The sequence below is a fragment of the Petromyzon marinus genome, chromosome 1, assembly GCF_048934315.1.
Source record: "Petromyzon marinus isolate PM22_M1 ecotype Great Lakes invasive population chromosome 1, UKy_Petmar_22M1.pri1.0, whole genome shotgun sequence".
Taxonomy (NCBI): Eukaryota; Metazoa; Chordata; class Hyperoartia; order Petromyzontiformes; family Petromyzontidae; genus Petromyzon; species Petromyzon marinus.
In genome coordinates, this window is record NC_133667.1 from 1593842 (window position 1) to 1619849 (window position 26008).

The 26008-nt window shown below is 56.2% G+C and overlaps 1 protein-coding gene across 2 annotated transcripts in view; it reads right to left on the reverse strand.

Moving 5' to 3' along the window:
- Positions 1 to 2731: 2731 nt before the first annotated feature.
- The window catches only part of LOC116941984 (5'-AMP-activated protein kinase catalytic subunit alpha-2-like), a 36901-nt gene continuing 13624 nt past the window's right edge, over positions 2732 to 26008 (reverse strand). For both annotated transcript variants that reach the window (XM_076054603.1, XM_076054142.1), the window contains exons 4-13: positions 17001 to 17142; positions 16728 to 16821; positions 15048 to 15192; positions 12860 to 12947; positions 11825 to 12049; positions 10828 to 10996; positions 9744 to 9901; positions 9267 to 9474; positions 8311 to 8437; positions 2732 to 8088 (exon numbers count right to left, since the gene is read on the reverse strand). In XM_076054603.1, the coding sequence (XP_075910718.1) occupies positions 7358 to 8088; positions 8311 to 8437; positions 9267 to 9474; positions 9744 to 9901; positions 10828 to 10996; positions 11825 to 12049; positions 12860 to 12947; positions 15048 to 15192; positions 16728 to 16821; positions 17001 to 17142 (2087 nt within the window). In that variant the 3' untranslated portion in view covers positions 2732 to 7357. The remainder of the gene's footprint in view (positions 8089 to 8310; positions 8438 to 9266; positions 9475 to 9743; positions 9902 to 10827; positions 10997 to 11824; positions 12050 to 12859; positions 12948 to 15047; positions 15193 to 16727; positions 16822 to 17000; positions 17143 to 26008) is intronic.

A 26008-nucleotide genomic window follows, 5' to 3' on the forward strand; every position in this document is an offset into this window, starting at 1 on the left:
GTGCTTATATTGATGTTAGCATCTTCATCTATTGTCCATTTGTTCAAGTGTCATGAAGTACGTCATCTTGGGTGAGAAAAGGCGAGGTGAGCGGGGGTAACTTTCGATGCTGCCCGAGACGAATCTTGCCTTTAACGCGCATTTCCCGTACTCGCTTAATGACTAAACCACCTAACGGCCGCTTTGTTGGAACCCGATTACCGTCGTTAAGAGGAGGGGTATCCGCCGGAACGTCGCGAAGCAGTCCTTGGAAGATCCGCAATCGGCTCGGAGCGAGTGCCGGATGGAGCTAGTGCCGGGGCCTGTAGACAGGGCCGGATCATGGTCCAACACGCTTTCCTTTATTGGTGTCTTTCTAGGCTTTCCTCCTCGCAAAATCATCCACGAGATCGTCAAAACCTCGCTGTCTGACAAGGTCTGGCTCTATTGACACGCGTGACAATGAGCTCGAGACGTCTTTGGCAACACGCAACTCGGTTTTTGATTCTGCCTCAAAAGGGAAAATGTCCGCTCCACCCTGGCAATTTGTCGCTGGCAAAGGTAGTGGGGGAGGAACAAAAAAAATCCCGAAGTGCCACGAAAACATTGGGGAACGCCGACTAGCAGACGATGTGCCCCTGCAACGTCTCGGGCAATTTAGTTGGGCACTTCTCACCCTCAAGAGTCAGACATGGAAGACTTGAGAATTGGATGAGTTCGTTGGCGAAGTCCACGTCCAGGTCTGATGGATATGCAGCGGACAGTGCATTTACCTTTTCTACTGTGACATCACTGTTAGACACCTGATCTAACATTAACAGACCGGTCAAACGCTTGTACACGTCCAAGCGATGTTCAAGGCATGCCACTAGCTTATCAATGACCACGTAGACTGTTTCTTTTTAGAACTTCTCCCTCCCCTCAAGTGTCACACCTGGCTCCGAGCGCTCACCTGCAAATGTTTTTAGTTTCCTCTTTCGCTGAAGATCCTGCTCTTACGACTGAGAGACAGCTGTCACATTTAAGGCTGCCCTTTCAAAAGCCTCAAACTGGTCTCGCTGTCCCGCCACAAAATCCCTCAACGAAGACAATAGCTGTGCCGTGACACATTTATATTCTTGGGTCTTTCGGTAAAGTCACGTAGATCGGCTCAAAGAAAATAACAAACAAACAAAACGACTTGCCATTGTGTACGTCACAAGCTAATCCCTCAGCTATTTGATATGTAAACCCCTTTGTCAAGGTGCCTCACTTCTCCCAACCAGCTTAAAAGTCGCTACGAATCTTAACATCGTTCATTGAAGCTCTGTCGTCCCGACAGGTCTGTTCCTTTCACCTGAAGACGGCCGCTTGCGTTGTGGCCGAAACGTCGTGAGAATTTTATTGTGTTATTTTATTATTTTATTCTCATTCTACGTGACTTTACCGAAAGAACCCAAGAAGACTGTGTACGTCATCCAGTTGTCTAGGCCCGTCTTGTATGGCAGGCGGTTCATCGTACGGACGGACCGCGCCGCCTTACAATACTCCCCGCGCATCCATCAACCCCTCAGGTCAGCTGTCCCGCTGGCTTGAGGCGCCGTAGGAGTGTGCGTTCAACGTCATTCACGTGAAGGGGGCACAGCATGCCGACGCCTCATCTCGGTTGCCACAGGCCAAGTCAGCGTGCAGTGCAGTGCACGGCACGACTGGCTCGAGCCGTTGCAGGGCTCCGGTTGGTGGCGACGGCCGACCGACGCGGCTCTTCTTAGAGGTGCGCCCAGCTGCCTCCCTCGCGAGGGAGACCAAGGTTAAATCTGGCAACCATTACGCCCAGAGTCGAGCCCGACGGCCGACCCGGCCGTTGCCCTGCGTGCCGGTCTCATGCGTTGGGGCGCAGAGCTGGAGGGGGGTTCTGTATTGTGGTGCTCACACCCGTCCGGGGGGGGGGGAAAACTCGACTCGTGTAATTCACGAGAAATTGATGCACCTCGGGACCCACGAAAACCGTGTGGACCGTTAACGCGGGGCTACTACTGGCCGGGCATGGAAAGCGACGTGGCGCTATTTGCCACGGGCTGCCAGGATTGCGCGCATGGGACGCCTCCGGCCCCCCCCCCCCCCCCCCCCCGCTGCAGTCCCACAGGTTTCTGGCGTCAACGAACTTGTGGCCCTTGACGTTTTGGGCCCATTCCCAACTTCTCGGCGAGGCCACAAGTATCTGTTGGTTGGGGTCGAGTACCTCACGCGCTGGCCCATGGCGTGGCCCTTACAAGATCAGTTGACCTCGTCCATCACAGATGCTTTTTTTTTGTTTGCACGGCGACATTTTAGGTAAGGATGCACACCCGAGCAGCTTCTGACCGACCAGGGTCGGAATTGTTCTTCGACTGTTCCAACAAGGTCTGTGACCTCCTCGGTACAAAGCAAATCCGTACCTCGCCCTACCAACCCCCAAACCCGATGGGATGGAGCGTTTAAATGGTACACTCGCGTCCATGCTGTGCCACCAATTGAACGCGACCCAGCCGGGCTGGGACCAGTTTATTGCGGGCGTCCTCATCGCATATAGGTTGGCCCCTCATGCCTCAACGGGGTTTTCACCCTTTTATTTGATGTACGGAAGGGAGAGCCCGAACTCCCGACGCACGTGCAAATGGGCCTGGGCTCAGCTAAAAATGGATCCGCCGTGCCGGCTTCGATGAAGGTCACCAGCGAAACGTCGTACTCCATATTGTAAATGTTGTGGATTTACACTCTCCAACACACCGGGTGGGCTGAAGTCGTCACTTTATTGGCACGTTTTATTTACGGTGACAAATCCCATTACTAATAATTGGCTGCGTCGTGTGGTGGAGGGTTACGGACACATTTATACTTACACGATTTAAAACAAAAAAACTTTTTTCATGAATATTGGTTGCGAACATGCTCTGACAACGTTTTTTTTTAACGGATTTGCCTACACCAGAGACGGCCTTCTTTAAATGTGGCCTCGTCTCACCACCAGATAGACCAGAGAACAGCGCCACAAGGCGGGCAAGTGTCAAGAGAGGGATGCCTGATTAAAGTTACATTTAAAAAAATATAGAAATGACGACACAGACTTTCTTTGCATTTTAATTAACCGTTCCACAAGCCCTTTTTGATCAATTCACCGTCTTTACATTCGCGTGTCAAAAAAACATTCAAAAATATCCCGACAACCTGGAGTGGACTTTATAAAGCACAGCACAGCGTGTGACCCATCAACCCCCCCCAACCCCCCACCGAGTAACGAGATGGTACAGTCCAAGCGCCCCTTGATTAGTATTGGGAGAGGACTGAGGTGGCAGGATCCGCACACTTTCATTTGGGATACCAGTGCCCCCCACATTCAAATGGATCCATCCTCACCCATCCGTAGCCACAAGCAGCTGGGCCCCTCGGACTAAACCATTACGCAATAAAAACAAAAAGGGGGAGGGGGGGTTATATTTAAACGGTGCTCAACATTTTTTTTCATTTCTCCAAACCAGTAAATTGAATAGCACAGCACAGTATAGGATGCAAAAAATTTGTTCACATTTTTTGTATAACACATTAAGAATATATATTTATTTTGAAATCGTAGACAATATTTATCTTACATGCATTGATAGCAATTAATTTAGGGGTTTGTTCTTTTTTTCACATATATATTCCGTACCAAAAGTGATATTTAAAAAAAAAACAACCACCGTGTACAGTCCTCGACTAAACCGACCATCTAAGAATTGTTTCTCAAATCGCCACCCTCAACCCAGGGCTCCAACCTTAGCTCCCGACCTGTCGGAGAGAGACCGCTTCTCTCCTCGAGCCGACAGCAGCCACCACCCCAAGGTGGATTTTTGAACCAAAACGCAGCGAGACCCTGGGGGAGGGGGGGGGCCATGACGGACCTGCGGCTGACAAAGTGGGGAACTCTCGCAGAGACGCAACGACAAACCCCCCCCCCCCCATGGGGTTGGCGGACAGAGCGGGGGACGAGCGAGCGAGCGAGCGAGCTTGCCCCAGGGCTGTGCCAACCCGCGGCGGACAGCACAGCAAGTGGGATCGCGGGCAGCACAGCAAGTGGGATCGCAGGCAGCACAGCAAGTAGGATCGCGGGCAGCACAGCGAGTAGGATCACGGGCAGCACAGCGAGTAGGATCGCGGGCAGCATAGCAAGTAGGATAGCGGGCAGCACAGCAAGTAGGATAGCGGGCAGCACAGCGAGTAGGATCGCGGGCAGCACAGCAAGTAGGATCACGGGCAGCACAGCGAGTAGGATCGCGGGCAGCATAGCAAGTAGGATAGCGGGCAGCACAGCGAGTAGGATAGCGGGCAGCACAGCGAGTAGGATCGCGGGCAGCACAGCGAGTAGGATCGCGGGCAGCACAGCAAGTGGGATCGCGGGCAGCACAGCACGTAGGATTGCGGGCAGGGCAGCATAGCGAGTGGGATCGCGGGCAGCATAGCAAGTAGGATAGCGGGCAGCACAGCAAGTGGGATAGCGGGCAGCACAGCGAGTGGGATCGCGGGCAGCACAGCAAGTGGGATAGCGGGCAGCATAGCGAGTAGGATAACGGGCAGCACAGCAAGTGGGATCACGGGGCAGGTTCAGACGTCGAGCAGCGTCCCTGTGGCAGGAAGTGGCCCAAAACGTCCTCGCCAACGCAGGAACAGGAAACCCTCTTGAACGCACAAATAGGAGTATTGGGTTAGGGGGGGCGGGGGAGGGGGGGGGGAGACTTGTCGAGGCATCTCCGGGGGGGGGCGGCTGTGAAGAGTCCGCGGTGCGATCCGCCAACCCCCCCCCCCCCGGGTTGCACGCAAAGTCTTAGCCTCCCGCACCACAGCCACGACTCCGTCCTCGTGGTCGTGGTGTTGGATGGGGGGCTACCCCCGCCCCCCACCCCGGGGGGGGGCGATGGTCAAGACGGATGCAGCGAGAGGAGCGATAGAGGCAAAGACGGACAAGAGATGAGCTTCAGACAACGGATAGAGGACGCGAGGTTATATTTGTGTGTTTTGTCCATCATCTTGGTTGGCTGCTAGGATTTCGATTCGGGACGATGTTCGTTTCACCCCTCAGAGGGGTGGGGGTCCCGACAGCGACTTGGGGAGCCTTGAGGGGGGATCTTCTTACACCGAGCGCCACCACCTGATAGGAGTTTTTACACGAGGAGTCGCCGTGCACACACGAGGCGGTGGATCGCATCGACCAGACACACGACGCCGGTAGAAAAAAATAAAAGTTTTCACCCCGAGAAACGCGCCGCCGCACACGTGACCAAAAAAAAAAAGAAATGATCTTGAGCAGTCAACTCGGCGGCCTCGATTCACCGCGCGCCGGCGATTGCGTTGAAATGATTCGGCAACCAAGTCGCAACGCTTCCGTACGAAAGAGAAACGAGGGGGGGGGGGGGGGTGCGGGAACAAACATGATGCTACTTTAATTAATATTTACACAGTTTTAGTTTAGTTTGTTTTTTAAAGTGCTTGGGATGAAGAAGAAGGCCTTGCGCTTTTGAGCACCGGGTCGTCGTCAGCCTTGGCGATCGATCGATTTCACAGGAGCCTCGGGGGTCCGTGACGTTCGAGAGAGAGAGACGCACAGACAGACGGACGGACTGTGCCATCACTGAGAGATCGCCCCCTTTACAAAGGCCTAACCCTACCATGCAGCGTCCCCAGTCCTCCAGATAATCAGGTCTTCCAATTGGCCAAGTAAGAGACGACTTGCTACACATAGCCAAGTCACCGGTTATATAAACATTGGCAGGTAACCAGCGCTACACCTAGAACCAGAACAATGCGTCTTGCAAATTACCAAGTAACCAGTCCTACAGGATAAGCAAAAAGTTACAGATAATCAGGTAAGCAGACCTACACATTAGCCACTAAACCGGCAGTCTTAACCGACCAGATGAGTCAGTTTCACAAGCAATCAGGTAACCCGTGCTAGGACCAGCCAGGACGTGGGGAACTGAGAATCCCGACCTAGCAAGAAGCAACCAGATAACCACGGAACTAGCAAAATGAGCTCGAAAATAAACATCCACCCGGGTAACCGATGAGCCAGCCAAGACGCCAACATGTTTACACGGTTAACCGTTAGACATGGTCAATCTTCTTGACAAGTTAACCAACCAACCGGGCGAGCAAAGTTACCCCGTCCGACCGACTTCACCGGTTTGAACGCGACTAAAAATCGGTAACCGACCAACGACTTGGGACATAACGGGATTGCACAAAGCTGCTCGATGCGACTAAAGGGGATTTATCCGACGACACCAGTTAACTCCTTGCTTACAAAAACAACCACGACACAAACCCAACCGACCGATCCCATCCACCGGTCGGCTAACCGGCAAACCCGCTCCCCCCCCTCCCTCCTGCCCCACGCTGTATCACACGCGCACACGGCAGGTCACCCCGGGCGACAACCGGTTTGTGGCCGAGCATTTGCCAAGCCCCCGTTGCGGGGCACCAGGTTTTAAGACCAGAAACTGGTGTCGCGGAAGAGGGTGTGTGGGGGGGGGGGGGCAGACAAGCCACTTGCAGATTGGTCGTTGAACGACAATCATGGCACAATTGTGATTTATTTTTGGCACGTGAGTAAAGCCGGTAAAAGGTTGGGGGGGGGGGGGGGCGGGGAGCGCACGGTGGGGGGACGCAGCGGCGAGGCGAGGAAGCAGCTCCCGAGGCCCACCACACGGACCGATCGAGTCGTCGCCAGGGTCCACCAACTCTTTGTTCCGAACACCACGGGGAAGGTCGCTCCTCAAATTCGTTTTTTTATATAATAATAATCGGGGGAGCCACAAGCCACGCGCAACGACCAAAAACGCCGAGCGCAGGACGGGTGACCGGACCCCGCTGCAGACGAAGGCATGGCGGAACAGGACTTTAAAAAAAAACATTAAGTTACGGCACGAATGTTGGCGTTTCGCGTTTGGCAAAGCGGACGTCGCGCACCGGGAGATGGCGCGCGTTGCCACGATTCGGCACGGGCACGGGAGATTTTACTTTTTTACATCACGGTGAACGGAGGCGGCTGTGCAGGCGTCACGTGAACCGAATCGCAAAGAAGTTGGGGAGGAACCCATTATCACAAAAAATATAAACCCGATTAAATCAACGAGCTGTCGTTAGCGTTGCCTGGGGTCGACCCACTGTGACCGCCCCCCCCTCCTCCTCCTACTCCGGTCCACGCGGCTCGCGTTGAAGAAACAAGCCCCGGGAAAAACTCGCAACAACAACGCAGCAGCACCGCACCACGCACCACCGCCTCCGCCACCATCCCCCCCCCCCCCAGCACCACAAACACCACCGGCAACCACCACCTGCCGACAGCCCGGTAGCCGCCCGAGACTCAGCGGCCAGGGTCCTGGCGTCAGTGCGCCAGCAGCTTGATGAGGTCGTGGCACATCTCGAAGAACTCGATGGTGGTGCTGCCCACCCTGGGCGGGGTGGCGGCGGCGGCGGCGGCGTGGGCGGCGTGGGCGGCGCCGGACCCGTGGGCCGGACCGAACGCCGGCCCCGGCGGCGACCCGGGCTTCGAGTCGGCGAGCAGGCTGTACGCGGCGGCGTAGGCCGTCGGCGACACCGGGACGGGCGACGTCGTCGGCGAGGCCGCCGCGGCGTCGCCGTCCGAGTGGCCGCCGGACGACTCCGGCGAGGCGACGCCGGCGTCGGACGACGACGACGTGGAGGTGGCGGCGTTCGAGCCGGCGCCGATGGTGAAGTGCGCGAGAGCCGCGTCGCGCCGGCTCTGCCGGCTGTCGCCCGTGGCCCAGGCGTTGACGACGCCGCGGCTCGCCAGGTACGTGCCGAGCGAGCGCGGCAGGCTGGCCGGCGACACCGGCGCCGGGTTCACGGCGGTCGCCAGCGTCGTGCTGTACACGCCGGGGGCGGCCGCCATCCCCGTGCAGCCGCCGCCGCCGCCGCCGGCGCCGCAGCTGCCGCCGCTGCCGCTGCTGCCGGGACGGAGGCCGTCGCCGCTCTGGTGGCGACGGGCGGCGGTGCGGCGCGGGGCGCAGGCCACGGGGTCCGTGTAGAGGCGGGGACGGCCGCCGCACAGCGAGCCGCTCCGCTGGGGCGTAGAGCCCCCGGAGGCGCCCTCCTCTGTGAAGAGGTGTGGGGGGGGGAGGGGAGTGAAGAGGTGTGGGGGTAGGGGGGAGAGTGAAGAGGTGTGCGAGCTAGCGCATCGGTGCCACCACGGCCGGTCGCAGCGTTGGCGGTGTGTGTGGTGTCGAGGCGCCGCGAGGTTTGACGCGCCGGCGACAGCCCTCGTCCGTGCCGACGGGCCGCGGGCCGGGGCCGCGGGCCGGGGCGGGGGCCGCTCACCGTCCACGCTGCGGAAGTCCAGCAGGTAGTTGCGGCCCTGCACCTGGTAGAGCTGCAGGCTGAGCTTCACGGTGCTGCCGGTCACGGGGTTCCGCCGTCGCACTCGTAGGGCAAACGGGTTCACCACCTGCAAAGGACGACGGACCACCGCGTTTAAACACAGGAGACTCGTTGGGGGTGAAGCGCAACCGGCAAGGCGAGCACGGCGGCAAGGGCGGGTCGGTGTGGCGAGCACCGCCGCGTTAGCCGTCAACCGATTACCGGGCTCGCCCCGCAAATCTCGTGCGGGGAAATCGAGTACCTCGGGGTCTCCCATGCGGCGTACTGCCGTTGCAATTACGGCCAAACGAAAGTTTCGTTGTCCGTCCGCTTGCGTTGCCGGGACTGTCGGATGAACGTTGAGATTTAGACCTGATTACACACCCATCCGAATGGGTGTGTAATCAGGTCGAGGCGCTGCTAAGGGGTTGCTGTCGACAAGGCACGCCACCGTGAAGGCGTTTACACGCCGCGACAGGTACTCGTTTGAGGCCGAGTCGACCTAGGGGAGGGGGGGGGCCCCCATATAAGCGGTCACCTGGTGTTGACCGCGAGCCGGAAGCGAACCTCGGGGTCGCCGGGTTCGTAGTGCAGCGCGCGACCGCCCACACACCCCCACACACCCACACGCACGTTTCACGCGCAACGCATATACATGCGTGCGCAAAAGGCGTTGTGGTTTCCAACCCCGCTCCCCCCCCCTCGCCCGTGGCCGTCTGCGAAGGCCGGCACGCCACGCCAAGGGGGCGTGGTGGGTGGGGTGGCCGGCACCGAGTCTCTTGACGCAGCGCACGAAGGGTCCGCACTTTCAGGAGTCGCCAACCGATGCTGGCCACGCGCGCCACCGGGAATCGAACCGTCGGGCGACCGGCTTCGTCACCTCCCCCACGCACGCACGCACGCAGGCACGCACACACCTTCCACTCGTAGTCCAGGTGCTTCATGATGCGGAACACCTCCTTCATGACGTCGGCCGGGCGGCTCTGGCTGCGGATGCCGAGGTGCCACTTGGCGCGCTGCACCACCAGGTGCTTGGGCCGCGTGGGGTCCAGGGCGCCCAGCGGGCAACGCCCCGATAGGCCGTCGGCGCCCAGCGGCGACCCCGGGCTCTCGATGCTCTGCGCCCTGCGACCCCAAGACATTCGTCACCGGTGTCAAATGAGTAACCCCCCCGTTGCGGTGCGTAGTAAACACCGCCAGTAGGGGAAGACAAAGGCGGCCGGGCGTGGCGCTGGCCACCCACCCCCTCGTGTGCCGTTCCGGCCTTCATAGCTGCTTGCTAACAGCACTTGCCCCTACAGTCTGTTAAGGCGATACGGGGTGGGAGGGGGGATCTTTGTCTGTCTTATTGTGCGTGGTGGTGGTGGTGGAGGTCTCCCCCTCGCCCCGCTTGCCTTTCGCGGGGGGAGAGGCTGTCGCATGGCGGCAGGTAGAGACGCGGGGGGCTCCACAGCAGCCCCCCAGCGGCGCCCCCTCGCGCCCCCGCAGCTTCGTACAGCGGCTTGGCGTGGCGGCTGTCCAGCAGCAGGCGGTACGCCACGGTCAGGGGCGCCTGCGGGTGGAGCGGGCGCGTTGGGATTGGGCAGACCGATCGATGAACCAATTAAAAAAACAAACTTCCCATTAGTCATACTCTGTGGTTCTTTCGCTAAAGTCACCACGTAGTCACGCGGCGACTTTACCAAAAGGGTATGGGGTTCGTGCAGTGACGAAAACTTCTAAATCAAGATAAGCGATAGAAATTGTTCATTTATTTGTCCAGGATAGCCACAGGTCGTAGGAGGGTCCCCTGCTACTGCAGCAGCAGTATTTGTTGTGTTTTAATAATTAATGAACAAGACTTTTTCAATGTCGAGTGTTCACTATTATACACACTTAATTACAGGTTTTTTTGGGTTACAGCGTGTAAATAAATGTGTCGTTAAACCCGCCATCACCCGACACGCAAATTAGTCAAGGTTTGTCACGTAAAGAGAACACGCCAATTCGTTACTAGTACAGCACTACACCGGTTGTGTGTTGGAGAGCCAGGCTCCGACATTTAAAATCCGAGTACGACGTTTCGCCAGCAATTACCAAAACCGTTAAAATGGATGATATTGGGTCGCGAAAGCCTACGTGTTAAACTTTAATACACGCATGGAAGGAACCGGAGCATGCCTTGCGGTAGGGGGGAAACGCTCGATCCCCCGCGTACAGATGGACACAGACGGCGATTGGCCTACTTGCTGTGCCGCCTTCCCCTGGCGAGCCAGGGGTACGGGTCTCCTCCTCGATGCCCACGGGAAGGGAATTTCACAACAACACCTCGTGTGTGTGTGCGCGCGGTGATCCACCAACCCGCGCTGCTGCATCACTACAGGCAGCCGCGCGCAGCAGCAGCAGCAGCAGCGGCAGCGGCGAAGCCACCGTCGCCACCCGGCCGATCGCACACTGACAAACGAGCCGACTGACAAGCGAGCGAGGGGACGCACTCACCTGGAGGTCGTCGGAGTCGAGAGAGTCCAGCACGTCCTCCTGGCTACACTCACACTTGACGGACACCTCCTCCACGGCATCCATGTCCAGGGTGTCGTCATCCCAGGGCTCCTCGCCCAGCACGGGGAAGAGGTGCTCGGGGAGGTCCACGCGGAACCACGGGTGCTCGCTACCACGGGCGGAGGGCACGGAAGACACGGTCAGCAATACTGTCGACACAGTAACAGCAATCGCCACCAAGTAGCAGTGACGTGTGCCAGGCCATGTGCACGTTGAGGCCACGTGAAGTGTCGAACGCCCGCTGGCAGGAGGTCACGGGGCAGACCCAGCAGGTGCTACGGGTCGACTGACCGAGATGACTGGCTGGATGCACCACCTGTGCCCCCTACTGCGCCCCCTACTGCGCTTTAGCCGCCCGGCGCTCCGCTCGTTGTTGCGAGCGTCGCTCCTCCGCCCTCCGTTGTTGTTGGAGGGCGACTGCCTCCAACTGCCCAGCAGCGTCCTTCACGAGCCTCCTCCACAGAGGCCGATCTTGACACCGCTGGTACCAGTCATCGGCAAGTCCACTCAGCTCCACGTCCTCCTGTACCACATCACTCCATCTCTTCTCTAGCCCGTGCCGCGCCCGTTTAGCCCCCTCGATCCGGCCGAACAAAAGCTGTTTCGGCATGCGGTGGGCTGGGCATGCGGGCTACATGACCCAGCCAACGCAGCCTTGCCTGCCGGAGGAGCTCACCGATGGGACTTTGCCCAGATCTGGACTGTAGTCACGCGCACACACACACACACACGTGTGTGCGCGACATCCAGCACACATGTCCGCACACACGCGTGTGCACGAGATCCTGTACACATGCGTGCACACACACGGGTACACGTCTGCGCGCGTAGTGGATATCACGCTCACGCACACACACAGGTACACGTGTGTGTGCGTGCGTACTGGATGTCGCGCTCACACACACACACACAGGTACACGTGTGTGTGCGTGCGTACTGGATGTCGCGCACGGTGGCACGCTTCACGGGGTCGACGCGCAGCATCTCGGCGAGGAGGTCGGCGGCGTCGGCGTCGAGGTGGGGGGGGACGTGGAACACCCCCCCGCGGATCTTGCGGAACAGCGCGGGGACGTTGGTGTCGTCGAAGGGCAGCGCCCCGCACAGCAGCGCGTACAGGATCACGCCGCACGACCAGATGTCCACCTCGGGGCCCGCGTACAGCCTGGGGGACACGGTGGGCGGGGACAGCGTGCCAAGAGTCGGAGTGCGGCGACGCGTTAGGGGAGACAAACGCGGGGGAGAGAGAGACGCGCGGGGGGAGAGAGAGAGACACACGCGGGGGGAGAGAGAGAGACACACGCGGGGGGAGAGAGAGAGACACACGCGGGGGGAGAGAGAGAGACACACGCGGGGGGAGAGAGAGACGCGCGGGGGGAGAGAGACACACACGGGGGGGGAGAGAGAGACACACGCGGGGGGAGAGAGAGACACGCGGGGGAGAGAGAGACACGCGGGGGGAGAGAGAGACACACGGGGGAGAGAGAGACACACGGGGGAGAGAAAGAGACACACGCGGGGGGAGAGAGAGACACACGCGGGGGGAGAGAGACACACGCGGGGGGAGAGAGACACGCGGGGGGAGAGATACGCGGGGTGAGAGAGACACGGGGGGAGAGAGACACGGGGTAGCGAGACACGGTGAGAGAGACACGGACACGGGGGATCGCGAAGACACACGGGGAAAGCGGGGGGGGGGGGGGGGGGGGGGGGAGACGTGGGGAGAGACAAACACAGAGACATGGAGATACGCAGACGACACACACACACACACGGGGGAGACGCGGGAACAGACCTACATGGGCAGACAGGAAATGCAGAGACGCGGGGGACAAGGGAAACCTCGCATTGAGGGTGTAGGAGGAACACACGGACAGGGAGTGCCACGGGACAGGGGAACGGACAGGTGAGGCATGGAGTGGGCGGTGGGCGAGGGGTGTTGGGGGGAGGGAGTGGGCGGTGGGGGCATCCGAACCTGCCCGAGATGACCTCTGGGGCAGCGTAGTTTGGGGAGCCACAGCTGGTGCTCAGGAACTCCCCGTCCGACATCATGTTAGAGAGACCTACGAAGGGGAGGGGTGGGGGGGGGAGGGAACACGCCTGCCGTGGAACACTGCGCACCTCACGCCAGGCATCTCGTCAGAAGCCATGATAGTCCCGAACCAGGGTGCTGGAAAGTCCACATTTTTAAATGGACTTCCGCACAAAGCGCCGCTGGCTTCATCATCCCTTGGGAAGGATGATGATGATGATGATGGGCCAAGTCAAACCCACGACCAGGGGCGGTGAGATGTTAACTCCCTCGCCTGGTATGCAGCTCGTGACTTTGATCCCGACCGCCGTATATTTGCAGCTTGCCCGTCTCTCTCCCCGTGGTCGTGTGGATTTGGCTCAGGTCCTCCCGGTTTCCCCCCCCCTCCACATTTAGAGTCGACATGCGGTTAGAGAGTAACTGGCTGCTGCTATAAATTTCCACGTGATAAGCCACTTTCGCCGAGCCATCACATTTGTGGGCAGGTCACTTCTGAAAAAGATCCACGTAGCTCAGTGGATCTCACCTGGCAAAAATCAAAAGAGTTAAGATTAAATAGTTAAAAGACAGCTGGGGCGTGGGGGGGCGGTCGGGGCGACGGTACCCGGTGGAGTTCCATCACCGCTCGGCTCTACCAAACAACAGTTTAGGAGTTTAGAGAGCGAACTCGCGACCCGCTCTCTCTCTCTCCCTCTCTCGACCACCGAGGCACCAGTTACCAATTCCAAACTCTGCCGGTGTCGTTTGTTGACGGATCTCTTTGGTCAACCTTGATTTGAAGTTTTCGTGACTGCAGGGGATCCACACTCTTTGGGTTCTTTCGGTAAAGTCAACACGTAGTAGGTAGTAGAAAAATAAAGTAAATTAAATCACGACATATTCTTGGTTCTTTCGGTAAAGGTCACGTTGAAGGGAAACAATAAAATATATATATAAAACAATTTTATTATTTCCCTTCAACGTGACTTTACCGAAAGAACCAAGAATATGAATCCCTGCAGTCACGGAAAGCTTTCAATCAAAATTTAAATCACGCGGCGTTTCGGGCGCAACACAAGCGTCCGTCATCAGGTGGGGACAACCGCAGCAGGAAACAATTGCTGAAGTGGGCAAAAGGGCTGCTTGTGACAAGAGGCTATGTAGGTAAGAGAGGGGGGGAGGAGGAGCCAGGGAGGAGATAGAGAGAGTGGTGGGGTGTGGGCTGGGGGGGGGGAGAGCTGCAGGCTCCGTCAATGAAGCTTACAGCCACTCTGGGCACGAGCCCAGAAGAAAAAAAAAAACTTTATAAAAAGTATTTGTTTATTTTAAAATCGGGTAAGGCACCACCAAGCGACATCGTAGATCTTTTTCAGAAGCAACCTGGGTATCATAATTCATGACAGCTCAATGTGGCTCATCACCGTGTGGAAATTTATAGCAGCAGCCAAAAAAACTCTAAAACGCACGGCGATGTCGATTCTACAATGTGGAGGGGGGAAAAATAGGAGGACCCGGGAGAGAAATTCACGCATCACGGGGGAGAGAGAGTGAGATAGGTAGATGGAACCCACGACCTCCTGTACACCAGGCGAGGTAGTCAACATCTCTCATAGCCACCGTGATGATGACAGAGACGCAAACTCCAAATATACAGCAGCAGCAGGCATCGTCAGGGTCTGGTTCGCATCCACGACCTCCTGTACACCAGGCGAGGTAGTTAACATCTCCTAGCCACCGTGATGATGATGATGAGAGAGAAAGACGCAGACTCCAAATATACAGCAGCAGGCATCGTCAGGGTCGGGATCGAACCCATGACCTCCTGTACACCAGGCGTGGTAGTTAACATCTCTCATAGCCACCGTGATGATGATGACAGAGACTCAGACTCCAAATATACTGCAGCAGCAGCAGGCATCGTCAGGGTCGGGATCTAACCCACGACCTCCTGTACACCAGGCGAGGTAGTTAACATCTCCTAGCCACCGTGATGATGATGATGATGAGAGAGACGCAGACTAAAAATAGACAGCAACAGCAGCAGGCATCGTCAGGGTTGGAATCGAACCCACGACACACCTTGGTGCGCTTCAGCACGCAACGGCGCCAGAAGCACCGGAAAAAAACCGGAACTAACGCGGCGGGGCCTTACCAAAGTCTGCGATCTTGGCGTTCATGTTGGCGTCGAGGAGCACATTCTCCGGCTTGAGGTCACGGTGGACCACCATGTGCCGGTGGCAGTAGTCCACCGCCGACAGGATCTGTTGGAAGAGGCGGCGTGCCTCTCGCTCCTCCACCTACGGTCGTCAGGAAGTGCGGAGGAGACACAGATCCCCACCCCCGTGTAGGCCTTTACTGACCGCCGGGGCAAGCGCCGTTAGCGAGTAGCGGCGATGAAGGCCGGCACGACACGGCACACGAGGGGGTGGGTGGCCGGCACCACGCCCGGCCGCCTTTTCTCTCCCCAGTGGCGATTTTTACGCACCGCACCGGATATTGAGGCCTAGATGAATTTGGGGAGGAGGCCCAGGACCGGTTCAGGTAGTCGTCACCGGTGGCGTCGGCCGTGAGCGGGAATCGAACCTCGGGTCGCCGGGTTTTGTAGCGCAGCGCGCCAACTGCTACGCTAACGCTCCCCACACACGCACACCCTCACTTATAGCCTTAACAGACTGCTGAGGCAAGTGCCGTTAGCCAGTAGCAGCAGCAGCAGCTATGGGTGGCCAGCACCACACCTCAGTTTCCCCAGTGCCGATTTTTTGTGCTTTTACCAAAAGGCTTTACTACCACCGTATTAGCAGTTTAGTATTATTAGATACAATTGTGAACAACAGCCATATCAGACATAAGTAACATCTAAAAATATATATATATAAATCAGGTAGAATCATTGGTTCGCTACAAAAGGTGTGCGGTGAATTTAGGCGATGTCCCAGGTGTGTGCTCGGATTTCGAAGGCCCGAAAGACCAGAAGAATCGGTGATGATGGGCGCCGGCAATATTGTTCACCGGGGAGGCAGTTCCGAATTCAGGCAGCAGAGTGAGGAAGGGAGCTTTCTGTCCGGCGGAGCAATGTTCCGGCAACTGGGGGCAGGGCAAGGGTGTGGGCCTGGCAGGGTTGCGCTTAAAAAGAAAATCGGGTAACGGACTGCTGAGGCAAGTGTTGTTGGCTAGTCGAAGCTGCAGCAGCAGCAGCAGCAGCTGCTATGGATGGCTGGCACGGCGCATGAGGTAACGGACTGCTGGGGCAAGTGTTGTTGGCTCGTCGAAGCAGCAGCAGCTATGGATTGGCTGGCACGGCGCAATGAGGGTTTGGTGTGGCCAGCGCCATGCCCGGCCAGTCGCCTGCCTCATCTCCCCCGGTGCCGATTTTTGCATTACTTTGACACACCTCCGATTAGCTACGGTTGGCTCCGTAAATACATATATACATGTAAAATTAAGGCCGGCTCACTTTAAAAAGGGAGGCCAAGGATCGGTCCACGAATTCGTCACCAATGTTGGCCACGAGCAGCGGGAATCGAGCTCCGCTCTGCCGGGTTCGTAGCGCAGCGCCGCTAACCACGGCGCCGCCGCTCCCTCCGTTTACGCGCGCGCGCGCACACACACACACAGGTTTTGACGGCCGAGATCCCCTGCACAGCACGACGCTCCAGACAGTGAGCCCAGCACGAGAGAGGAAGCCACCTCCCCCCCCCCCCCGCTTCCCATTGGTCCCAAATACACGACGAGGACGACGAGGGAAGAGTGGGGGGGGTGGAGAACGAGCCGGAGGGTTCCAGCATGGTCACCAACGGCGTGCACGGGGAAGGTGCGGCGGGGATGGACTCACGCGCCCGTTCCTGCAGATGTACTCAAAGAGCTCCCCTCCCGGCACAAACTCCATGACCATGAAGAAGTCGGTGGGGGTGCTGATCACCTGGTACCTGCGCACGCGGCACACGCCGAGTGCATTGAGAGCGTGCGCGCGTGTGCATCCCGAGGATGGGTACGCGGGTAGCTGCGTGCGTGCGCTCAGTTTGATGACGCACGCGAGTGCGTACGCCGTTGGATGGTGTGCTTGTGCGAGCGAGTGCTTGCGTACACGCGCGGTGCGTGCACTCACAGCTTGATGATGTGCGGGTGGCGGAAGAACTTGAGGTGCTGGATCTCGCGCTTGATTTTGCTCACCACGTCCAGGTTGCGGATCTTCTGCCGGTTGAGGATCTTCACGGCGACCTTGCACCCGGTCTGCTCGTGCTCGCCCACTGCGACACGCACCGCGCGCACGCCCCGGCCACAGACGTTCGCCATGCCCACCGCCACACGCTCGGCCACCTGCCGCTGCCACGCTCGCCTCGACAATCCGGCCGCCCGCACATCCGCCCGCCCATGTATGCGTGCGTCCATTCCCTGGCGAGGATCTGCACAGTCCCCGTGGAGGTCTGCGAGTGCGTCCCTCTGTCCATCCCGCCCGTGTCAACGGTGGCACAGTAATTTGTCGTCGCCCCCCCCACCACCCATCATCCCAAATTTTTTTTTTTTACAATCAACTGCTGGATGAGCCCCTCCCCCCTTGTTTAACCATACCTCACCATAAAGTGTGAAGCGGGTGGTGTTGGCAGAACGGATTCCAATAAAATCACCCTGCCGCTGATGGTCAGCCGTGGCCTGGGAATCGAACTCTGGCCCATAGGGTTCATTAAAGGAGCAATGCCGGGCGCTCGCAAACCACACGTCAAGTTCCACAACAGTCGGTGTGGCTGCATGGGAAGGGTGGGGGGGGGGGGGGGTCGGGATCTTTGTCTTTGGTGGTAGCGACGATGGCGGTAGCGACGATGGAGGCTGTGGACGTACGGTGACGATGGTGGTCCCCGATGACGTGGCGACGTTACACAGTGGGCACCGCGCGTGCAGCGCGATCGTCATTTTGCGTTTGTTTGCAGGCTCCCGGGCGGCTCGCGAGCGCGACGGACGTCGTGTTGCAGCAGGAGGTCAACAGAAATCACAGCCGCCGCACACGGACGCACACGGACACACAGATTCCCCCCCCCACCCCTCACCCCCGTCTCTGTTGGCTCACGGACCACTGGGGCAAGTGCAGCCCAAGTAGAGGCAAGGGTCAAAGAGATGTTCCTGCTCCTGAACGAGCAAAATCGGGGGAATTGGTGCTCTTTTCCCCGTTCGCTGCCCGGGTGGTGGAAATTCCACATTCCTACGGACGGGGCAGAGTATGACCATAACCACAGGACGATCCACCTGCAAGGTGGTACACTCGTTTAAAAATAGACCCAGAGAAGGATGGACAAGCAGTCACAACAACCCCTCGCCGCCGCCCCCACCCCCGAACCACAAAGGAGCGAGCAACCGACGCAAAAAAATCAGGAAGGTCGCCGCAGAGCAAACGGCTCGCAGGAGCCACGGCGTGACGTTAGCGAGCACCCGTTAAAAATCCACACAGGGACACAGGCGCAAGACGAGGGCGGTGCGGGTCAAGGCCACGCGCACGGCTGCCGATGTTTTTACACACCGCACCAGGCGTTCGTTTCACTTTTTTGTTTTTTTAAAAGGCCAAAGGTCAAGCTACCGGGAGGAGGCCCAGGATCGGTTCCGGGACTCGCCAGCGGACCCGTCTGGATCGCCGGGGTTTGTATCTGCACGCCACCGCTGCCCACAAAGAGAACAAACACCCCCCCCTCACCCCCCTATTATAGCCCTTGTTAGGCTATGGGCGGGGGGCAGGTGGACAAGTGGTGCTGTAAGAGAACACCGCCCCCCAGGAGACACCTACGAAGGCCGGCACGGCACATGGGAGGGGGGGGTGGGCCAGCACCATGGCCGCACCAACGGACACGCAGCAGAGCGGGCACACAGACCCCACGTCCAAGTACACATGCACCCCGCACCAATACGCCTCAAATAAATAACAGCCACTGGGTAAAGTAAACCAAAGGCCATGGGACTATTAATAAAAAAAACATGTTTGCAGAACCCCCAATTCCCCCCCCCTTCCCCCCCTCATGCTTCGCAGATCGATGCGAGCCACGCTGTGCCAACCAAGCGGAGGCCACAGTTTTTTGTTTATCTCCCAGGTAAGGTGCCAACGAAGCCATCTCGCGGCTCTTTTTCAGAAGCAGCCGCACACGGGGGGGGGGGGGGGGGCCGACCAAGCGGACCCCACGGGGGATCGCGCCACGTGCGGTCGGACGGGGAGACGGAGCGACGGGACAAGGCGGACGGACACGCGGACACACCGATGGGATGGACCGGCAAGAATGGAGGGACCAAAACACACAGACAAGTGGACACGGGGGGGATCGAGGAGGCAAGGCGGGACAAAGGACTCGTACGAACGCACGCGAGCGAGCGAGCGACACACGGACGGACAGATGGCGCCTTCTGCCACTGCATGTCACCCGTGAGGCCGGCGCTGGGGGGGGGGGTGGTGATGGGTGTCCGGTTACAGTCGTCCAAATGTCACAAGCGTCACGTAGTACACAGACGCACACATGGCGCGTGCGTACGGCCACGCAAACTTCACAAGCACAAAAACTAACGTTGGTGATGCGTCAGGAAACGCACGCGCGGACGCGGCAGGCGTCGGCCCACGAGCCAATCGCACACGCCGGGCGTCGCGGTCCAAATTGCCCCCCACCCCCCAGCCACCCGCCCCCCCGCAGAGCATTACCGAAATGTGTAAAAAAATCGCAACAAAACAAATAACAAAAAACGCAGCAATCATCGCCTCCGACGTGGTGAAGACTTGGCAAAGGGCCCTCCTGAAAGCGCGTTTGGGTAAACAAGCAGAAATACAAGCGACCTCCACACGGACACACAAACGTCAGTCACAGCTCCCCTCCCTCCCTCCCGGTTACTCCGACACTGCGGCCGGTTCCAACTTCGCTCCGCCGCACGAGGAGGTTTCACCGTGCGTAGCCAAGACCATCTCCACCCCCCCCCCCAACCGCCGCACCGATAAACGCCGGCACGGTGCAACTACGGAGGGGGAGGGGGGGTTAATCGGCACCACGCCCGGCCGCCCCTGGGTCTCCCTAGCGGGGTTTTATTATCGTTATTTTTACACGGCACGCCGTTTTAAGGCCGAGTAGATCTAGGGAAGCCCCAGGACCGGTTCAGATACCTCGAGAGCAAGAAAGAAAATCGAATTCGGGGTCGCCGGGTTGGGCAGTGTTCTAACCGCTACACTACCGCACGGCCGTGTGTGTGTACACACACACACACACACGGTGGGGGTTGTTCCTGGCCGTGTGATCGAGACGCACTTTGCCCGGATCGGGGTCGCCTGAGTTCACGACCGGCGTAGAGAACCGGCGGTTCCAGGGTGGCGGTGGTGGGCGGCGCTCGCAGCTGGGCAGAGTGCGAGAGGCAATTCTCGGAAAGGGGGAGAACTGATAGCCGGGGGGATATACTCACCCCCTACCCACGTGAGCCAGCCAGGATGCAGGCCTGGTCACGATGCCCACGTGGAGCAAGCCATCGTGCACCATCGAGGAGAGACCGTCTAGTCAAACGCCCACCCCCCACCCCTGCCCAACCAGCACACGAACCACCAAACAAACCAGCCCTTAGCACTGGCCCGAACAAACTTCGACTCATCCCCAACCAAAATTAGGTACTCCGCCCGCACCCCTAACACCGGACGAGCAAACCAAACCGCACCACTCGCCTGCAGGCCCACCGCAGGCCCAGAAATTGAACCCCCCCCCGCACGGCGCTCCTCCTCCGGCCAGCAGGGCCCTTTTCTTCTGCCACTTCCCGTTTGCTTTTCAGGCTTTAGTTTCCGACACGCCAACGTGCGGACGACGCATGTGGGTACACGCGCTCAACAAAGACAGTGGTGGGTGGTGGTGGTGGTGGCTCATGCAGCCAGCTGTGGCTCTAGGGTTTGGTGTTACATGTTATTTACGTAGTTTATTGTAAAAAATTCAGTCACAGTCCCTATGATCACTGCTACATTGCATTTATGGCTTTTATTTTGGTGATTTCGAAAAGTTTTTTGGTTTGGCCATGTTTTTGTTTATTGTAGTACGGAGTTAGACTGATGGCCTTAATCTAAGTTGTCTTGTGGTTGTTGTTGTTGGACTTGCATCCCACTGGGATTTTTGCACACAGCGTTGGTGTACGGTGCTATTTCAGGAATATTGATGTTTTTTCCTGGATTTTCTGTTTGCACAGTCACACACAAAGTCACTTTAAGATGTTTTCTTGTTCATGTTTTTTTGTTTGTTGCGGTTGCACCCGATTCAAGAGCCGAATGGCTCACAGGGCTATACCAAATAAATGGAACTATGAACTATGAACTAGTGGTTAGCACACGCCACGCGAGCCTCTCCTCGGTCGACAGAAGGATCCCCCCCGGTGTGGCCTAACACAGGCTTACTGGTTGGCTGTGTCGGGTGGTGGCGGGTTTTATATATTTACACGATCCTACACAAAACAAACCTCTAATGGATGATATTGGTCGCGAAAGCCTACGTGTTAATGATATTTAAAAAGCACGCTTTCGTGAAATGTACTAGTAATGGCATTTCATCTCCACGAACTCCAGGAAGTGGCCCCGAAGCTTGGCCACAACGTAAGGGACTGTGGTGATTTACAGCCAACGTCAGCTGACCGTGGACAATTAGACCCAAGCCGAAACATAACATAGATAAAAAATAATGTTTAAAAATATATATTTAAATTTTGTAATGATAGAATATAGCATTGTCATCAGCATGACATAAGCATACCAAGTTTGCAGTCGATACCACATTGGGAAGTGGGTTAAAATGGAGTTGCAAGATTTGAGGATACAACAACGACGACAACAGACAGAGCGAGTTAAATAAAAGCGTTCAACAACTAACCTGTTGGGAGAGCACCGATTAAAATAAAATAAAATACTGAGTGGCCAGCACCATGCTCTGCCACCTTCGTCTTCCCGGCACTATTGGTTTGTAACCACCGCACTAAAGCACGGCTCGTTTGGAGGCCGAGTCCACCTAGGGCGAGGCGCCCAGTAACCGGTCCAGGATTCATTCACGGAGCGCACGCACAGACCGCGTAAAAAAACGAACGTGCGCGGGGGCACGAGGCGGCAGCGCGAGCGCCGACGTCCGTGCACACCGCCGGCAGGTAGAGTACGACTCGTTTAAGGCCCGAGTGAGCCCTAGGGCCCGCGGGACAGCAGAGCCACTCGCGTGCAGGCCTGGGAAGATAACGGAGCCGGGGGACGGGGGGAGGGGGGAGCCATCAGTGGGAAGATTATTGCAAAAAATATTTGTTGTTCCCTGCTCCCCGCGGCGGGAGCCTCGCCGCGGGGAGGCAGAGAACGGCTCGCAATCACGGGGTCACGAAGTCAAATCCTGGTTTGAGGGCATGGGGTGTGGGGGGGGAGGACACGGCCCATCATCCATCCGGAGCAGATAAAACCAGGCATCGCTTGCATTTGATGATGAAAAAATATATATAATCTGTTGTTTATTTACTCAAGAGTCACCGGAGATGAACAACAATAATTGTTTTTTTACCCTTTTATCTGGCAACAAAACTGACACCTTTTGGCGTCTACTGGTCCAACACCATGTGAGACGAGGCTCTAAAGAAAGCTGTCTCGGGTGTGGACCAATCAATTTCAAGGACAGTGCCACATACATTATCAGAGTTGTTTTTTGTTTGCGTTCCGACCGCAGGTATTGTGGTCAATGTAAACATGACTCCTTGTAAAAAAGTGCTAATTCCTTTGTCAAGGGGTGCCTCTGTGGATGTGTATGCTTTAACTTTAACATAGCCATTTCTGTGACCAGTCACAAGCTAATCACTCAGCCATTTCAATGCTAAATGCAATGCTAATTCCTTTGTCAAGGCGCTTTGTTTCTTCTCACACAGCTTAAAGGTCACGATCTGAACGTGGCTTTTTCGCTCCAGCGCTGTCCTCCAGACAGTCTCGTCCCTTCACCTGATGAAGGCCGCTTGTGTTGTGGCCGAAACGTCGTGAGAATTTTATTGTGTTATTTTATTTTATCAATTTATCATTTTATTCTCATTCTACGTGACTTTACCGAAAGAACCAAATAAGATGAATCCTTGCAGTCACGAAAGCTTTAAATCGAAAAGGTAAAAAAAACAATTATCATATTGTTACTGGCAAATGAGGTTTCCAATGGTGTAACAGGCACGTATTGTTGTCTGTTTAACACATTCCTGGAACAGTCACGCCCCCCCCCGCCCCAAGCCCATCCCGCATATCCGTTTCTGTAACTTAATGTTGCACTTGTGCTACGATGGGTCTAAACTATCTGCCCGGGAATGTATTATTTAAAAAAAAAGAAAGAACACACGGGTTTGTGTTTACACGTTTCTCAAGCGACAGAGTTTCTTTTGCTCCGATTTTTCAATTTCCTTCGTTTTAATACACGTTGCTCCCCCACAACCCCCCGCCACTGTCATTTTCGTGACAACAAGTTGCCAACGGAGACTCTTGCCCTGGTCATCTCAAGAGTTCCCCAGCTGGTTATAAAAAAAAATCTACTTGGGGGGAAAAAAAAAGTCGCTCTCTTTGGCCAAGTCAACAATGCTCGGTCCCACGGAAGAGTACCGCAGGAGAGTAACCCGCCACACCGCCACGGGAACGTGGAATTTCCACCCTGGCTCTGCTGGGTACGAGAGGGCACCCTGTGGCTCACTGCTCGCTTGAACGGGAACTAAAAAAAAAATCGGACTTGGACTGCGGCATGTGTACGTCGTTTAAACTTCTTTCGCACCGTACGTAGCAAAAAAAAATGGGAGGTGCGCAGGGAAAGAACAAAGTGAAAAACACAAAACGCAGTTCTGAAGAAATTCGATGGCGATGGAAACGCGCATCGCCCCAGTGGCTTCCTAACACAGTGAAACCTTGGATTGCGAGTAACTTGGTCTGCGAGTGTTTTGCAAGAAGAGAAAAAAAATTGTAAATAAATATTAATTTGATGAACGAGCGAGGGTCTTGCAATACGAGCAGTGTACGTGTACAGTATACGCTTTGTCTGCCGAGCGTCACGTGATCACAACTGAGCCAATGGTTCTTCTCTCTCGCTGCGGGATTCTGGGTAATCGTCTCCCATGCTCGGTCTCAGTCGGCGTGCCTCACTCGTATAGTCAACATCCGTGCAAGCGTATACTGTTTACTATAGTACTATAGTGTTGTGACCACGTGTATACTGTTTACTATAGTACTATAGTGTTGTGACAACGTGTATACTGTTTACTACAGTACTATAGTGTGACCACGTGTATACTGTTTACAGTACTGTATAGCGTTGTGACCACGTGTATACTATTTACTACAGTACTGTATAGCGTTGTGAACACGTGTTTACTGTTTACTACAGAAATGTATAGCGTTGTGACCACGTGTATACTGTTTACTACAGTACTGTATAGCGTCGTGACGACGTGTTTACTGTTTACTACAGTACTGTATAGCGTCGTAACCACGTGTTTACTGTTTACTACAGTACTGTATAGCGTCGTGACCACGTGTATACTGTTTACTACAGTACTGTATAGCGTTGTGACCACGTGTATACTGTTTACTACAGTACTGTATAGCGTCGTGACCACGTGTATACTGTTTACTACAGTAATGTATAGTGTTGTGACCACGTGTATACTGTTTACTACAGTACTAGTGTTGTGACAACGTGTATACTGTTTACTACAGTACTAGTGTTGTGACCACGTGTATACTGTTTACTACAGTATAGTGTTGTGACCACGTGTATACTGTTTACTACAGTACTAGTGTTGTGACCACGTGTATACTGTTTACTACAGTACTAGTGTTGTGACCACGTGTATACTGTTTACTACAGTACTAGTGTTGTGACCACGTGTATACTGTTTACTACAGTACTGTATAGTGTTGTGACCACGTGTATACTGTTTACTACAGTACTAGTGTTGTGACCACGTGTATACTGTTTACTACAGTACTAGTGTTGTGACCACGTGTATACTGTTTACTACAGTACTGTATAGTGTTGTGACCACGTGTGTGTGTGCGTAAAGCATACTTTCATTGTGTGTCCAAGTGCAGTGACTGTTCTTTAGAAAAGCACCGCCCGAATAAGGCTGTAGCGGTGCGAGCGATGAATCTGTTTCACGACAATGCAATGTCACATTCCCGCAAAATCCTCAAAAGTAGGCAGAAGCGAGCGTCATCGCGATAGGTTTCCTCGTTAAAGTCGCACAAGAAGAAAAAGAATCCAGTGAGCCAACAGATGGCGGTGATTCCGTTAGCGACAGTGAAAGTCGTCCTACACAATAACCCTCTCTCTCTCGTCTCTCTTTTTTTTTACGATCAGAGGAAACAAGAAGATGCTCGGTGTAGTCGGCACTTTGCTCCGTTAATCATTTCAGTTTTTTTATGCTTTGCTTTATGTAACCCGCCCCCCCCCCCCCTTTTAAATGAAAGACCCAACAAACTCACGCCAGCCGCGATTACATTTTAATTAATACATTTGATTACTTTGTATTAAATAGGTACAGTATTTTGTAATCGGAATGGAAGAGCGTTCCAGACGGCCGCAGAAGCGCATCCCTCAAAGCGCCGCGACGCGGCAACCACCGTGTTTTGTTCGATGGCTTAGCAGCCAAAAGCCGCTGCGAGGCTGAGCGGAGACGGTGGCTTACAGCTCCACGGCGAGAGATTGGCGAGGCAGCGCGGCTCATTCGCGGCGAGCACTTTGGGCGTGCGCGGCGATGAGTGCGAGCCGAGAGCAACGTTCGTCGTCCGGCAAACGGCGAGGACGCTCGCTGGAGCTCGGGACGGAGGAGCGCCGCCGGGATGGACCACGGGGCGCTGGAAATTAAAAACACCGATCTCGCTCCGCACAAGGGGAACGGAGATTCCCGCGGGCTCGGCCGATCCCGCAAGGGGGGGGGGACGGGGAAGCAAGACCCTACGCCGTTAAGATGACACCTCGGCTTCGGGTGGCAACGATGAAGACGCAAGCCGTGTAAAGAAATGTCAGTCGTTACCTTCTCATCTCATGTTTACACGGCCCTGGGAGGCAGCGGAGGAAATTCCACCTTGCTATGGCGGGGTTGGGGAGGGGACGGGACCATCCAATGCCGTCGACTCCCCCCCCA